General features: G+C 42.9%; 1 protein-coding gene across 1 annotated transcript in view; it reads left to right on the top strand.

Moving 5' to 3' along the window:
* Positions 1-15,607, top strand: part of fermt1 (FERM domain containing kindlin 1) — a 98,699-nt gene that overhangs the window by 69,298 nt on the left and 13,794 nt on the right. The window contains exons 8-9 of the mRNA XM_043696578.2: positions 1,650-1,781; positions 13,933-13,982. Of these exons, the coding sequence (XP_043552513.2) occupies positions 1,650-1,781; positions 13,933-13,982 (182 nt within the window). The remainder of the gene's footprint in view (positions 1-1,649; positions 1,782-13,932; positions 13,983-15,607) is intronic.

Genomic DNA, 15,607 nt, shown 5'->3' with positions numbered 1-15,607 from the left:
AAACCTGTTTCAACAAGGGGGGAAGAACATGTCCCGACAGACGTCTAGATAACAGACAGGTCTCCGGCAGAACATACTTCGATCACATCTGGCATTCTCAGCTCATATTCTAAATTAGAAAAAAAATCTTCAATTGTCTTGGATTTTCAATCCTTATGCATTCATTGCTGATGCAATTCATTAAAAAATGAAGAGCAATAATCAGAAAATGCTGAAAGGACATGGTGGCTGAATTTTGATATGACGCTGCCAGTGAAAACAGAAATAACCATGAAGAATTAAAGAAATACAAGAGGATTCTGGAAATACTCAATGGCTCAGGCAGTGTCTATGGAGCTAATGGGCTAGATTTGCACCACAGGGTGAGGGGGAATCTCAAGTTGATCGAGCAAAACCGTCTCCTTGGCAGTAACCCCACCTCTGCATTATTTTCATTCTGGGGAGGGGTGTGGGTTGGTCATGCTTGGAGTTGGCATGGTTCAATTTTGTCCAGATTAGAGTGGTGTTGGAAAAGCACAACAGATCAGGCAGCATCTGAGGAGCAAGAAAATCGACATTTCGGGCAAAAGCCCATCAACAGTAATGAAGGCTGGGAGCCTCTGGGGTAGAGAGATAAGTGGGAGGGCATGGGGCTGGGGAGAAGGTAGGTGGATGGGGTTGGGGCTGAAGGTGATAGGTCAGAGAGGAGGGTGGAGTGGATAGGTGGAAAGAAAGATAGGCAGATAGGACAGGTCATGAGGATGGTGCTGAGCTGGAAGGAGCCTGCTACCTGCAGAGGTAGTGCAGTAGTTCAGAGATGGCCATGAAGGTGAGAATGCTGAGAAAGGTTCTTGAGATTTTGACCCAGTTTTGTTAAAAGCTATTAGGCACTCTCTCACCCAAACTCACGCCACTCCATAGCCCTCGTTCGTTCCCTACCTCCTCTCATCCCTCATGCCATCTCCGTTGTTATACACTCAATATTGTCTGGTGGGGCTGATGTCAGGAGCCAAACGGAGGTGACAAAAATAAGCTTATAAAACGAGCCTTCATTTATACACACTTGGTACAGAAAGAAACTTTTATTCATTGTGAGATATTGTGTTCTAGGTTATCTTTACCAGCTTGCTATATTCATTGATACAGGTTCCTGTTCATTCATTCATACAATTTCACATGAGCACTGTTTTGACAGTTTTTTTAAAAAGGGATAACGGCCTTGGATTAATGCAACAACACATCTTCGACAGCCCTCTGTTGTGAATTCCACAGATTCACTATCCTCACAGAAGCAAGTCCTCCTCACCTCTCTCTTAAATGTGCAGTCCCTTATTCTGAGATTATGCCCCTCGATCCTAAAATGTCTCTCAATGCGAAACAACCTTTCCACATCTATCCTATCAAGTCCCCTGAGAGTTCTGCATTTTTCAACAAGTTTGTCTGTCATTCTTCTAAATTCCAACGAGTACATATCCATCCTACTCAACCTTTCCTCATAAAGCAGTCTCTCCTTATGTGGTACCACCCTTGTGAACCTTCTCTGAATTGTGTGCAATGCTAGTGTGTCTTTCTTTAGATACCTTAGTGGAGTCCTTTCCAAAAAAAAAACACACTTAATTATGATCAGTTTGGTAAACATCACATCTTAAATGTTTAAAAAATTGTTTCAGTATCATATAAGCAAGCTATCACAATTGTCGGAACCACAAGACTTCACTAATGAGCAAGATGAAGATGAGGTGGAAGCTGCCCTTGCCAGTCTAGAGGTGACACTTGAAGGTGGAAAAATTGACAAAATTTTGGTAAGAAGTCTCATTATTTTGTATAATTTTAATAACCTGTTCAACTGTTTTTGTTTTAAATGGAGGTGTCTTCTCACAATCACTTGCATAACATCTAAATATTTTTGATGGATAGGTACAAACCTTGCTCAGTTGTAGTTTATTTTTTTTAGATTAGATTCTCTACAGTGTGGAAACAGATCCTTCAGCCCAACCAGTCCACACCAACCCTCTGAAGAGTAACCCACCCAGACCCATTTTCCTCTGACTAATGTACCTAACACGACGGGGAATTTAGCATGGCCAATTCACCTGATCTGCACATCTTTGGACCGGAGCACCCAGAGGAAACCCACGCAGACACGGGCAGAATGTGCAAACTCCACACAGACAGTCGCCCAAGGCTGGAATCGAACCCGGGTCCCTAATGCTGTGAGGCAGCAGTGCTAACCACTGAACCACCATGCCGCCCTTATTATGATATTTTATTCAAAATAGACACGATCTGATATCTTGGGGTCAAAATGCACTCTCTGAAAACTGGGAGTATCGAATGAATTAAGGTAACTGAAAATATAATGCTTCTATAAATTTTCTAGATCACTAAAGTTGCCATGCTGCTCTCTGTTTGGTTCATGTGTGTTTGCTTAACTTGACAATGAAGTCCAGACAGTATTATCCTACCTCATAGAAACTGGAGTACTTCGAAAAAGCAGAACCTGCGATTATGTAGGAAAACACAATGAAGAGGAACAAAAACCTGAATGAGATAGATGGTCAGCAACAATGGCTAGGAGGTCAATCCTTACTTCTAGGAGAGATACGGTGGCTCGGTGGTCAGCACTGCTGCCTCACAGCGCCAGGGACCCAAGTTCAATTCCCACCTCAGGCAACTGTCTGTGTGGAGTTTGCACATTCTCCCTGTGTCTGCGTGGGTTTCCTCCAGGTGCTTCGGTTTCCACCCATAATCCAAAGACATGTAGGTTAGGTGAATTGGCCATGCTAAATTGCCTGTAGTGTTAGGTGCATTAGTCAGGGGTAAATGCAGGGGAATGGGTCTGGGTGGGTTGCTCTTCGGAGGGTCGGTGTGGATTTGTTGGGCCAAAGGGCCTGTTTCCACACTGTAGGGAATCTAATCTAAACGTTGATGTTGATAGAATACCAGCTCCATGTCCACCATTTTAAGGTCATCTTTTGCACAATGATAGAAAGGTGACTGAGTAAAATAGATACATTCATCTCAGAAATCTCCGAATCAAAGTTAAAAATGGTCCCTTTACCTCTAATATTCTGTTTCTAGGCCAACAAGTGACCGAAGTGGGGTCTGAATGACATAGGAGTATGTTTTAAAAATCGAATATAAGGCCTACTCTGTAAGAGGTCTGCTGATTAGGGCCAGAATGCAGGTTCTTAATAATTTATAAACAGTCTTTATATCCAGAGATAAATCTCTGACCGGCATGATGATGCTCATCACCAGTGGCCCAAGTAGGGAGGGCAGTGTCACCTATTCATTAAACCTTGCTTTGATATAGTGCAGTCTTGGTATCCTGCTGGAAAGTAGGGACCTCTATGTGGTGACTGTCCAACAATCTGAGTGTGTTAAGATATTTTCTAACCAACCTGTTTAGAGATGTAATTACATGCCTCTTGAGAAGGTGGAACCTGAACAAAGGTCTCCAGCCTCAAAAGTAGGGGCACCACCACTGCACCACAAGAGCCTTTCTGAGTGTGTGGAAATTGTTTAATTAATAACGATCACCCCCGCCCCTAATTAGTGGATATGTGGATGTTTTTTCTTCAAGTTAAAGGAACCGGTTTCCCCTCGGGCTGCCATGAAAAGGGATCCTATCAATAAAAGGGCAGTGTTAATGCCACGGGACTGATAATCCACACCTCAGGTTTGTGTTCTGGGGATGTGGATTCAAATCTCAACATGCAGACGGTGACATTCAAATGCAACAGTTATCTGGAATAAAAAGCTTGCCATTGGCAATTGTTCATTGTCGTTAAAAGCCCGTCTGATTCACTAATACTGGAACCTGCTGTCCTTACCCGGTCTGCTTTACACATGACTCCAGACTCTTAAAACTGCCCTCTGGCCATCAGGACTAGGCACTAAATAGTGGCCTTGCCCCCAGCCATACCCACATCATGTAAACAAATGTAAAAAAAAAACTTTAGTTTGTTAAGTTGCTGTAAATGTCACATACTGGGAATTCCATGTACCATGCTTGGCTCCTATTAAGATGATTAGTGGACACTGGCATGTAGAATGCAGATAGGCTGTCTGGTTTTTGAAACTGACAAGGTACCAGTTGGGTAACCTCAAAGAATAATAATTTGGGATAAAATTAAGTCAAATGGAAAAGTGAAAATTATTAAGGGAGAGCCAACGTGGATTTCTTCAGGGAAAATCAGGTTTCTGGAGTTTGTTTAAAGAGAAACAGTATGGGCTGATCAGGCCAATGCTGTTGTCTGCATGGATAGCTAGAAGGCACTGGGTCCAGTGAAACACAACAGACCTGTGAGCAAAGTTAGAGCTCGCGGAATAAAAGAGATAGTGGCAATAGTGTGATACAAAATTGTCTGAGTGGCAGGGAAGAGAGATTAAAGGTTAATAGGTAGGGGGAGGTTTGTAGCAGAGCTCCCCAGAGGTCAATGCTAGGGAGTCTTGCTTTTTCTGTCATCTACTAATGATCCACAGCTTTGTAATATATTTGCAAAAGCTAGCATAGACACGTCGGTGGGGTGGCAGATAGAGTAATAAAGTCAAGAGTCTGACAGCACAGAAACAAGTCCTTCAGTCCACCATGTCTATGCTGACTAACAAACACTAAACTACATTAATCCCACTGACCCGTCCACAGCCTACGACATGAAGAGAAATGTGATACATTTTGGTGGGAAGATGAAGACAGAATATCAGCTACAACATAGAATTCCGACAGTGTAGAAACAGGCCCTTTGGCCCAACAAGTCCAAACTAACTCTCCGAATAGTTACCCAGCCAGACCCATTCCCCCACCCTATTACTTTACATTTATCCCTGACTAATGCACCTAACCTACACATCCCTGAACACTATGGGCAATTTAGCCTGGCCAATCCACCTAACCTGCACATCTTTGGATTGTGGGAGGAAACCCACGCAGACACAGGGAGAATGTGTAAACTCCATACAGACAGTCGCCCAAGGTTGGAATTGAACCCCAGGTCCCTGGCACTGTGAGGCAGCAGTGCTAACTACTGTAACACCAGAAGTTAGAGGGTACAATTTTAAATGGTGTGCAGGAGTACAGGGCTGATAATGTGTTGCTGGAAAAGCACAGCAGGTCAGGCAGCATCCAAGGAGCAGGAGAATCGACGTTTCGGGCATGAGCCCTTCTTCAGGGAACTGAAGCATGAGACGTTCTTCAGGGAACTGAAGAAGGGCTCATGCCCGAAATGTCGATTCTCCTGCTCCTTGGATGCTGCCTGACCTGCTGCGCTTTTCCAGCAACACATTTTCAGCTCTGATCTACAGCATCTGCAGTCCTCACTTTCTCCTGCAGGAGTACAGGAACTTGGGACCATACATGATGCATTAAAGGTGGCAGACCGGGTGTGAGAGAGCAACTAAAGTATACAGTGCCCTCGTTTTTATTAATAGAGGCATGGAATACAAGCGCAAGGAAGTTATGTTGAAATTGTATCAGACACAAGTTTGGCCTTAGCAAGAGTATAGTGTCCAGTTCTGATACCACATTTCAGGAAGGACATAAAGACATTGGAGAGAGTGCAGAAGAGGTTTATGAGAATTATTCCAGGGATGAGGTGATAACATCACTGGACTAGTAATTCATAAACACAGGCTGATAGCTGACAACATGGGTTCAAATCTTAACATGGCAAATTATGAAATTTGAATTCAGCAAGCATCTGGAATAAAACACATAGTAACCACCAAGAGTTGTTGTGAGAACCCAGGTTACCAATGCCCTTTAGGGGAGAAAATCTGCCTTAATTATCTGGTCTGGCCTACAAGTGACTCCAGACCAACAGCAATGAGATTGACTTTTTACTGCCATCTGGACAACTGGGGATTGGCAGTAAGCATTGACCTAACCTGCAATGTCCCACATCCCATGAACAAATAAAGAAAAAGTTATGTATTCAAAATCAAGAGAGGTCTGCACAGAATAAATAGGGAGCACATTTTCCTAATTGCAAAAGGATCAAGGACTAGAGGCACAAATTAGTAACATTGGGAATTGGTAAAAATAGGAAAAAGTGCTTTGAGGAGAAACAACTTCAAGTGGTTACGAATGCACTGTTAGAGGGTGGGGCAGTGGGAGACTCAATCAAAAAATCCAAAAGGATTTAGACAGTGTGCAGGTTTACAGGCTAACAGCAGGAAATGTGTAGCTCCGGCACAATGATCCAAATCACCTCCTTCTGCACCGTAACAATTGTGTGATTCCATTTACATCATGGAGCATTGTCTCTTCAGTTGAACTGTTAACATATTCTGCGTTGTTATACTGTGTATTTGATTAAAACAGATTTTGCAGATTGGGTGGAACTATGTTTCCATGAATTGCGGAAACAAAGAGTGCACTTTAGACCCATATATTTGACTCATTGTAAGAAAAGATTTCAGCTATTTCTGCAGATAGTTCAGGCAATAATGTCCGAATGCCAGTTTATAAATGTTTCACTGGAATATAACCTAAACTTAAAAGCTGCACCGTGGTAAGTAATTATGTTGTGTCTGTGGAGTTGCAATCATCTTCTGAATTTTTGAAAGAAGTGACAAGTTTGAAAATATGTTTGGTTCAAAACCACATTCTTCTTTGGAATTATAGATAATGCATTTTATGAGTCTTTTCAATGTTATAAACCGCATGAAATAAAATATGAACCTCAGTAAATGTTTGAGTAATTAAATGCTATGCTTGTGGAAGTGAAAACAGTATTTAGGTGGTTTTTCTGATAGAAAACGGAGTGATGAGACTCCAACTTAAATTTCTGGCCAAAGTTCGCAGCTTTTCTGTTTATCACCTGCAGACAGGATTGAAAGAAACTTATAATTAAACTAAGCTTTTTATTCTTGGAAAATATTTCCACACCCCAGTGTTTGAAAGTCATGTCTTGCTTGCTTTGAAACCCAAGTCCATCAATCCCAAATACTGCAGTTGTCTACAATAGTTTCTGCTGCTGTTACATTGTCTTTCCAGAAAGGATAATTTAACCCAATTAATTTTTCTTACTTCAAGTGGCTGTTTCACAGTCTCCCCTTACCCACACTGCAAGTTGAAGTGTAGCAATTATGATTACAAGTCTATTTCCTATTATTTAATTGTGCAATAGATGGAAACTGCAGATTTTCCATTAATTACTGTGTAAGTTTGAAGAGAAATATTACATTAGTAGAAGCGTTTTGCTTTAGAAAGTATACCCATACACCTAGACATGTTTCACGTCTTTGATTCTGGGGTACCTTAAATCTTGCCCCAGGCTAAAGGTCACGCATGCTCTGCTTCACCTTTATGAAGGTTCTTCATAGAGTCACAGAGATGTACAGCATGGAAACAGACCCTTCGGTCCACTTGTCCATGCTGACCAGATATCCCAACCCAATCTAGTCCCACCTCCCAGCACCTGGCCCATATCCCTCCAAACCCTTCCTATTCATATAACCAACCAGATGCCTCTTAAATGTTGCAATTGTACCAGGCTCCACCACATCCTCTGGCAGCTCATTCCATACACATACCACCCTCTGCTTGAAAATGTTGCCCCTTAGGTCTCTTTTATATCTTTCCCCACTCACCCTAAACCTATGCCCTCCAGTTCTAGACTCTCCCACCCGGGGAAGAGACTTTGTCTACTTAACCTATCTGTGCCCCTCCTGATCTTATAAACCTCTATAACATTCAGCCTGCGACCTTCCAGGGAAAACAGCCCCAGCCTGTTCAGCCTCTCCCTATAGCTCAAATCCTTTAACCCTGGCAACATCCTTGTAAATCTTTTCTGAACCCTTTCAACTTTCACAACATCCTTGCAATAGAAAGACCAGAATTGCATGCAATATTCCAACAGTGGCCTAACCAATGTTCTGTACAGCCGCAACATGACCACCCAACTCCTGTACTCAATACTCTGACCAATAAAGGAAGGTATACCAAATGCCTTCTTCACTATCCTATCTACCTGCGACTCCACTTTCAAGGAGCTATGAACCTGTACTCCAAGGTCTCTTTGTTCAGCAACATTCACTGGGACCTTACCATTAAGTGTCCTGCTAAGATTTGCTTTCCCAAATGCAGCACCTCACATTTATTTAAATTAAACTCCATCTGCCACTTCTCAGCCCATTGGCCCATCTGGTCCAGATCCTGTTGTAATCTGAGGTAACCCTCTTCACTGTCCACTACACCTCCAATTTTGGTGTCATCTGCAAACTTACTAACGATACCTCTTATGCTCACATCCAAATCATTCATATAAATGACGAAAAGTAGAGGACCCAGCACCAATCCTTCTGACACTCCACTGGTCAGAGGCCTCCAGTCTGAAAAACAACCCTCCACCACTACTCTCTGTCTTCTACCTTTGAGCCAGTTCTGTATCAAAATGGCTAGTTCTCCCTGCATTCAATGAGATCTAACCTTGCTAATCAGTCTCCCATGGGGAACCTTGTCGAATGCCTTACTACAGTCCATACAGATCACGTCTACCGCTCTGCCCTCATCAATCCTCTTTGTTACTTCTTCAAAAAACTCAGTCAAGTTTGAGATATGATTTCCCATGCACAAAGCCTTGTTGACTATCCTGAATCAGTCTTTGCCTTTCCAAATACATGTACATCCTGTTCCTCAGGATTCCCTCCAACAACTTGCCCACCACCGAGGTCAGGCTCACTGGTCTATAGTTCCCTGGCTTGTCCTTACCACATTTTTAAAACAGTGGCACCACGTTAGCCAACCTCCAGTCTTCTGGCACCCACCTGTAACTAACGATGATACAAATATCTCAGCAAGAAGCCCAGTAATCACTTCTCTAGCTTCCCACAGAGTTCTCGGGTGACCTGATCAGGTCCTGGGGATTTATCCACTTTTTTGCGTTTCAAGACATCCAGCACTTCCTCCTCTGTAATATGGACACTGTTCAAGATGTCACCATCTATTTCCCTCCATTCTATATCTTCCATGACCTTTTCCACTAGAAACACGGATGCAAAATACTCATTTAGTATCTCCCCCCTCTCCTGCAGCTCCACACAAAGGCCACCTTGCTGATCTTTGAGGGGCCCTATTTGCTCCCTAGTTACCCTTTTGTCCTTAATAAAAACCCTTTGGATTCTCCTTAACCCTATTTCCTGAAGCTATCTCATGTCCCTTTTTTGTCCTCCTGATTCCTCTCTTCAGTGTACTCCTACTGCCTTTATACTCTTCTAAGGATTCACTTGATCTATCTATATCTGACATTTGTTTTCTTCTTTTTCTTCACCAAACCTTCAATTGCTTTAGTCATCCAGCATTCCCTACACCTACCAGTCTTTCCTTTCTCACTAACTGGAATGCATTTTCTCTGGACTCTCATTATCTCATTTCTGAAGGCTTCCCATTTTCCAGCCGTCCCTTTACCTGAAAACATCTATCCCCAATCAGCTTTTGAAAGTTCTTGCCTAATACTGTCAAAATTGGCCTTTCTCCAATTTAGAACTTCAACTTTTAAATCTGGTCTATCCTTTTTCCATCACTATTTTAAAACTAATAGAATTATGGTCGCTGGCCCGAAAGTGCTCCCCGACAGATACCTCAGTCACCTGCCCTGCCTTATTTCCCAAGAGTAGGTCACGTTTTGCACCTTCTCGAGTAGGTACATCCACATGCTGAATCAGAAAATTTTCTTGTACACACTTTACAAATTCCTCTCCATCTAAACCTTAACACTATGGCAATACTAGTCTATGTTTGGAAAGTTAAAATCCCCTATCATAATCACCCTATTATTCTGACAGATAACTGAAATCTCCATGCAAATTTGTGTCTCAATTTCCCTCTATTAGGGGGTCTACAATACAATCCCAATAAGGTGATCATCACTTTCATATTTCTCAGTTCCACCCAAATAACTTCCCTGGATGTATTTCCAGGAATATCCTCCCTCAGCACAGCTGTAATGCTGTCCCCCATCAAAAACGCCATTCCCCCTCCTCTCTTGCCTCCTTTTCTGTCCTTCCTGTAGTATTTGTATCCTGGAACATTAAGCTGCCAATCCTGTCTATCCCTGAGCCATGTTTCTATAATTGCTATGATATCCCAGTCCCATGCTCCTAACCATGCCCTGAGTTCATCTGCCTTCCCTGTTAGGCCCCTTGCATTGAAATAAATGCAGTTTAATTTATCAGTCCTACCTTGTTCTCTGCCTGCCCTGACTGTTTGACTCGCTTCTGTTCTCAACTGTATCAGTCTCAGATTGATTTCTTTCCTCACTATCTCCCGGGTCCTACCCTCCACCTTACTAGTTTAAATCCTCCCGAGCAGCTCTAGCAAATTTCCCTGCCAGTATATTAGTCCCCTTCCAATTTAGGTACAATCCGTCCTTCTTGTACAGGTCACTTCTACCCCAAAAGAGATTCCAATGGTCCAAAAATGTGAATCCTTCTCCCATACACCAGCTCCTCAGCCATTCATCTGTTCTATCCTCCTATTCCTGCCCTCACTAGCTAATAGCACCAGGAGTAATCCAGATATTACTACTCTCAAGGACCTCCTTTTTAAATTCCTGCTTAAGTCTCTGTAACCTCCCTTCAGAATTTCAACCTTTTCCCTTCCTATATCGTTGGTTCCAATGTGGACAATGACATCCTGCTGGCCCCTCTCTGAGACATCCTTGATCCTGGCACCAGGGAAGCAACACACCATTCCGTTTTTTTTGCTGCTGGCCACAGAAACATCTGTCTGTACCCCAGACTAGGGAGTCCCCTAACACAATCGACCTCTTGGAACCCGATGTACCCCTCATTGCATTAGAGCCAGTCTCAATACCAGAAACTTGGCTGTTTGTACTACGTTCCCCTGAGAATCCATCTTATCTAAACAATTCTAAATGATGCTTTACCAATTAATAGATTGCTATTGTCTTTTTACCATTATTCCCAATTCTAATCATGTTAATATGCTTTGAACATTGCTTCACAGTAATTCGAGTAATGGTTCAAGGTCAATTCTAGCAAAGCCATGACCATTCAACATAGTTCAGCTTATCTGATAATGATTGTTAGGTTTGAATCTGGGCACCTGAATCAGTTTTGTATTTCGGAGCAAATGACTGCAGATGCTGGAATCTGTACTGAAAACAAGAAGTGCCGGAAAACACAGCGGGTCAGGCAGAATTCTTGGAGAGAAGGAACAAGGTAAAGTTTTGAGTCTAGATGACTCTTCGGAGCAGATGTGAAATGTGGTGGGGGGCAGCATTTATACAACAGGTGGGGTGTGGAGTGCTGAGGAGAAAGGGTATAGATAGTGCCTGTTAAGTGATCGGAATGTGAGAATGGCAGAACAACAGTGTGTCTAACTGCCAGACCGGAAAGAACACCATTCCTGTTGAAGGGCTTATGCCCGGAAGGTCGACTCTCCTGCTCCTCGGATGCTGCCTTCCCTGCTGTGCTTTTCCAGCACCACACTCTTGACTCTGATCTGCAGTCCTCACTTTCTCCTGGAAAGAACAGTCAGTCCCACTGGAGTGGGGAGAGAGGACATGGGGTGACAGAGAATATAACAAATAAACCTCAAAGAAAGGGAAGGAATGGGAGTGAGATCACAATCTGAAGGTGTTGAACTTAATATTTGGTCCAGGTGTATTTCCTCTCAAAGATTTCTCACTCATTTGCAGGTCAGTTTAAATACTCTTATTCTATCAGACTTCTGCTACTCTTGAACCTAACGTCTGATAGCATCGGTGGAGAGAAAGCAGAATTAACGTTTTGAGTTCAGTGACCCTTCTTCAGAACTAGTCTAATGTTGCCCTTGGTATCAAGGCTGCGTTGTGACTCTCAGGGCCTTGCTGCTATTCAGTGTGTTACAGTGGTCTTCAACTGTGACTTTTTCTTACATTTGCTCTTACCCAAGATGAGTAATTGGGGCAGCACGGTGGCTCAGTGGTTAGTACCGCTGCCTCACAGTGCCAGGGAACTGGGTTCGATTCCAGCCTCGGGTGACTGTCCGTGTGGAGTTAGCACATTCTCCCCGTGTCTGCGTGGGTTTCCTCCGGGTGCTCTGGTATCCTCCCACAGTCCAAAGATGTGCAGGTCAGGTCAGGTCGATTGGCAATGCAAAAATTGCCCATACTGTTCAGGAATGTGTACGTTAAGAAAGAGACACTCTCATTTACATAGCACTTTTCACAAGCTTAGAACGTCCCAAAGATGTTTACAATCAATGAGGCAGCTTTTTGAAGTGCGGTCACTTAATGAATGTGTGGTGTTTCCAACAACAGAGCCCACGGCCACGCCCCGCTAAATTCCCTGGAAAATTGCAGCTGTTATTTTACTGAACAATTAAAGAAATTAATCTATCTATATTTGTGGGGCAGCATGGTGGCTCAGTGGTTAGCACATGCTACCCCTCAGTGCCAGGGACCAGGGTTTGATTTCATTCTCAGGCGATGGTCTGCCTGCGTTTGTGTGGATTTCCTCCCGGTGCCCCAGTTTCCTGCCACAATCCAAAGATGCGTAAGGTTAGATGGATTGGCCATGCTAAATTGCCCATTGTCTCCAGGGATGTGCAGAAAAGGTGGAATTGCCATATGGGTTTACAGGAATAGACTGGGGGTCTGAGTCTGAGTGGGATGCTGAGGAGAGCTGATGCAGACTTGTACAGCACTGAAACAGACTCTTCAGTTCAACTTGCTCATGCTGACCAGATATCCTAAATCAATCCAGTCCCATTTGACCAATATCCCTCTAAACCCTTCCTATTTATTTATGCATCCAAATGCCTGTTAAAAACTGTAACTGTACCTGCATCTACCACTTCCTCTGGCAACTCATTCCACACACACACCAACCTCTGCATAAAAACATTAGGCCTTAGGCCTCTTTTAAATCTTTCTCCTCTTACTTTAAACTTACTCCCTCTAGTTTTAGACCCACCTACCCTGGGAAAAGTGCAATTCTGGTCTCCTATTGGAAGGATGTTATGAAACTCGAAAGGGTTCAGAAAAGACGTACAAGGATGGTGCCAGGGTTGGAGGATTTGAGCTATAGAGAGAGGCTGAATAGGTTGGAGCTGTTTACCCTGGAGCATCGGAAGCTGAGGGGCAACCTTATAGAGTTTATAAAATCATAAGGGGCATGGATAGAATAAACAGACAAGGTATTTTTCCTGGGGTGGGGAGACCAGAACTAAATGGCATAGGTTTAGGGTAAGAGGGGAAAGACTTAAAAGGGACAACATTTTCTCACAGGGTGGTGTGTGTCTGAAATGAGTTGTCAGAGGAAGTGGTGGAGGCTGGTATAATTACAGCATTTAAAAGGCATCTGGATGGGTATATGAATAGGAAGGGTTTAGAGGGATATAGGCCAAGTGCTGGTAAATGGAACTAGAATAGGTTAAGATAGCTGGTCGGCGTGGACAAGTTGGACTGAAAGGTCTGTATCCATGCTGTACATCTCTATGACTGTATTCACTATTCCCCCTCATGATTTTATAAACTTCAAGGATAGTCCCAGCCTGTTCAGCCTCTCCCTTTGGCTCAAACCCTCCAGCGCCGGCAACTTCCTTGTAAAGCTTTCACATTTCCCAACATCTTTCCTATAGCTGGGAGACCAGAATTGAATGCATGTTCCAAATAACTCTGTGTTGAATCAAATACAGCCATTGTTAAGGGTTGAACAAGAGATAATGTTTCAGGTCAGTGACCTTTCAACTCTTATGATTGGAAAGACCATCAACCTGAAATGTTTAACTGAGTCTCTCTCTCTCTCTCTCTTTTGAGGTATTAGCTGACCTGCTAGATATTTCCAGCAGCTTCTCTTTTTCGTTCAGACTTCCAGCGTCCATGCTCCTCAGCTTTTTGACAGAACCACTGTTTCTGTTTTTAGCATTTTCTCTTTCTCCAAAAATGTAAAAGCTATTGAGATTAATATTATGATAGATTACTTGCTCTTTTTTTCCTCTAGGAGGACATCACGGACATCCCAAAATTAGCAGATTACCTAAACATCTTCAGGTTAGTAAAGGAATTCTTGAATTATAGTGTCACTGTATTTCTGTAATGTTAGTTCAGCTGTATATTATCTCCAATAAAAATCAGTGTTTTGTATGAATTCCAAATAATTTTAAGGAGTGGTTTAAGACACTTATAGAGGGTTGTTTTCAGGATATAAACATTTAAACTAAGCATTATTAGGTCTTATATTAATATGTAGTTTTCATACATTAAAATAAAACAGAACTGAACGGTGGACATCTAAACCAAAAATAAATTGCTGAAGAAATTCAGCAGGTCCGGCAGTATCCATACAGAGAAAGCAGAGATTACATTTTGAATCTAGTGACCCTTCCTAAGGACTGATAATAGCTAGCAAAAGGTGAAGACATGGGCTGGGTGGTTGGGAAGGAGTGAGCGGATAGACAGGAAGAGAGAGAGAGAGAACGACAGGGAGACAAAGGGATGGTTGAAAGAATGATAGTGCCTTTCATACGTGACTAATGTTGGAAGAACGATGTATGTTTTTAATTTTCCCGGCCCCTGTCTTCCTGCCAGCAATAGAAAGCTTACTGGCATGGCCATTCGGTTGGGGCACCCACCAGTATTTAGATGTGCACATGGGATGCCAAGGCAAACAAGGCTATGGACAAAGTGCTGGAAAATGGGATTGGAATGGCTAGGTGCTCATTCTTCAATGTGCAGACTTAATGGGCTGAAGGGCCTTTTCCTGTGCTGGGAGCTTCTATGTCTGAACCGCTCAAGAACTGAATTCAAGGCCACTGCCCGTTGATATTTTGCTTGCGACATTACAAGGTAAACCCTAGTGGCCATTCCAGGATGGAGCTCACCTTGACAGGCATTCCACGTCCTGTGATACCACTGCCAATGGGTCTGCCTGGCCTCAACCTCAGCATTGAGGTTCTGTTTCTCTCTTGCACTACAGCCTGAGTAGACGTGGTGCAGGCCCACCAAAAATAGAGGGCTGGAAGTTCCTTCATGTGGCAGTATGACCATTTGGCTTTTATTTTCAGAAGCTGATCCCATCTGACAGTACCATCAATTGGAACCGGTCTTGCATACAAGGCTTTCTCTTGTTGTGGACTTTGTTTCCGGTAAACTCAACCTGATGGTTTTCTTGGCAGGGTTTGTTTTCCAGAAGTAAAATTATTTTGGGAAGATAGCAGAGTTAACATTTCTAATCCAGTCACTCTTCATCAGAACAGATAGAGGCATTGAGCTTGAAACCTTAACTCTGCTTTCTTCCCACAGATGCTGCCAGACCTGCTGAGTTTCTTCAGCAATTTCTGTTCTTGGTTCAGATCTCCAGCATCTGCAGTTCTTTGTCTTTCTTAAATTATTTGTATTTACTACCATATAAGAATAGAGATATTTTGAATATCTAAGGAGAAAATGTATCCATGACTATGAGGTCCTACATGCAAGAGGTAGACCCATTTGAATAGATATATTGCAATATTTAACTTGAAATGAATCGATTTCTGAGTTTTGTTTCACAGATGCTGGAGTGGCTATATACCACTCCATCATGTGAAAGCTTGTTTCAGAATTAAACTCACCAAATATGGAGATACAATACAAAAACAGAAATTGCAAGAGAAACTCAGCAGGTCCAGCAGCATCTG

Source organism: Chiloscyllium plagiosum, unplaced genomic scaffold, assembly GCF_037043375.1.
Source record: "Chiloscyllium plagiosum isolate Xiang-an unplaced genomic scaffold, Cpla_swu_hap1 HiC_scaffold_10, whole genome shotgun sequence".
In the NCBI taxonomy this organism is placed as follows: Eukaryota; Metazoa; Chordata; class Chondrichthyes; order Orectolobiformes; family Hemiscylliidae; genus Chiloscyllium; species Chiloscyllium plagiosum.
This window is presented reverse-complemented; position numbering and strand designations above follow the sequence as displayed.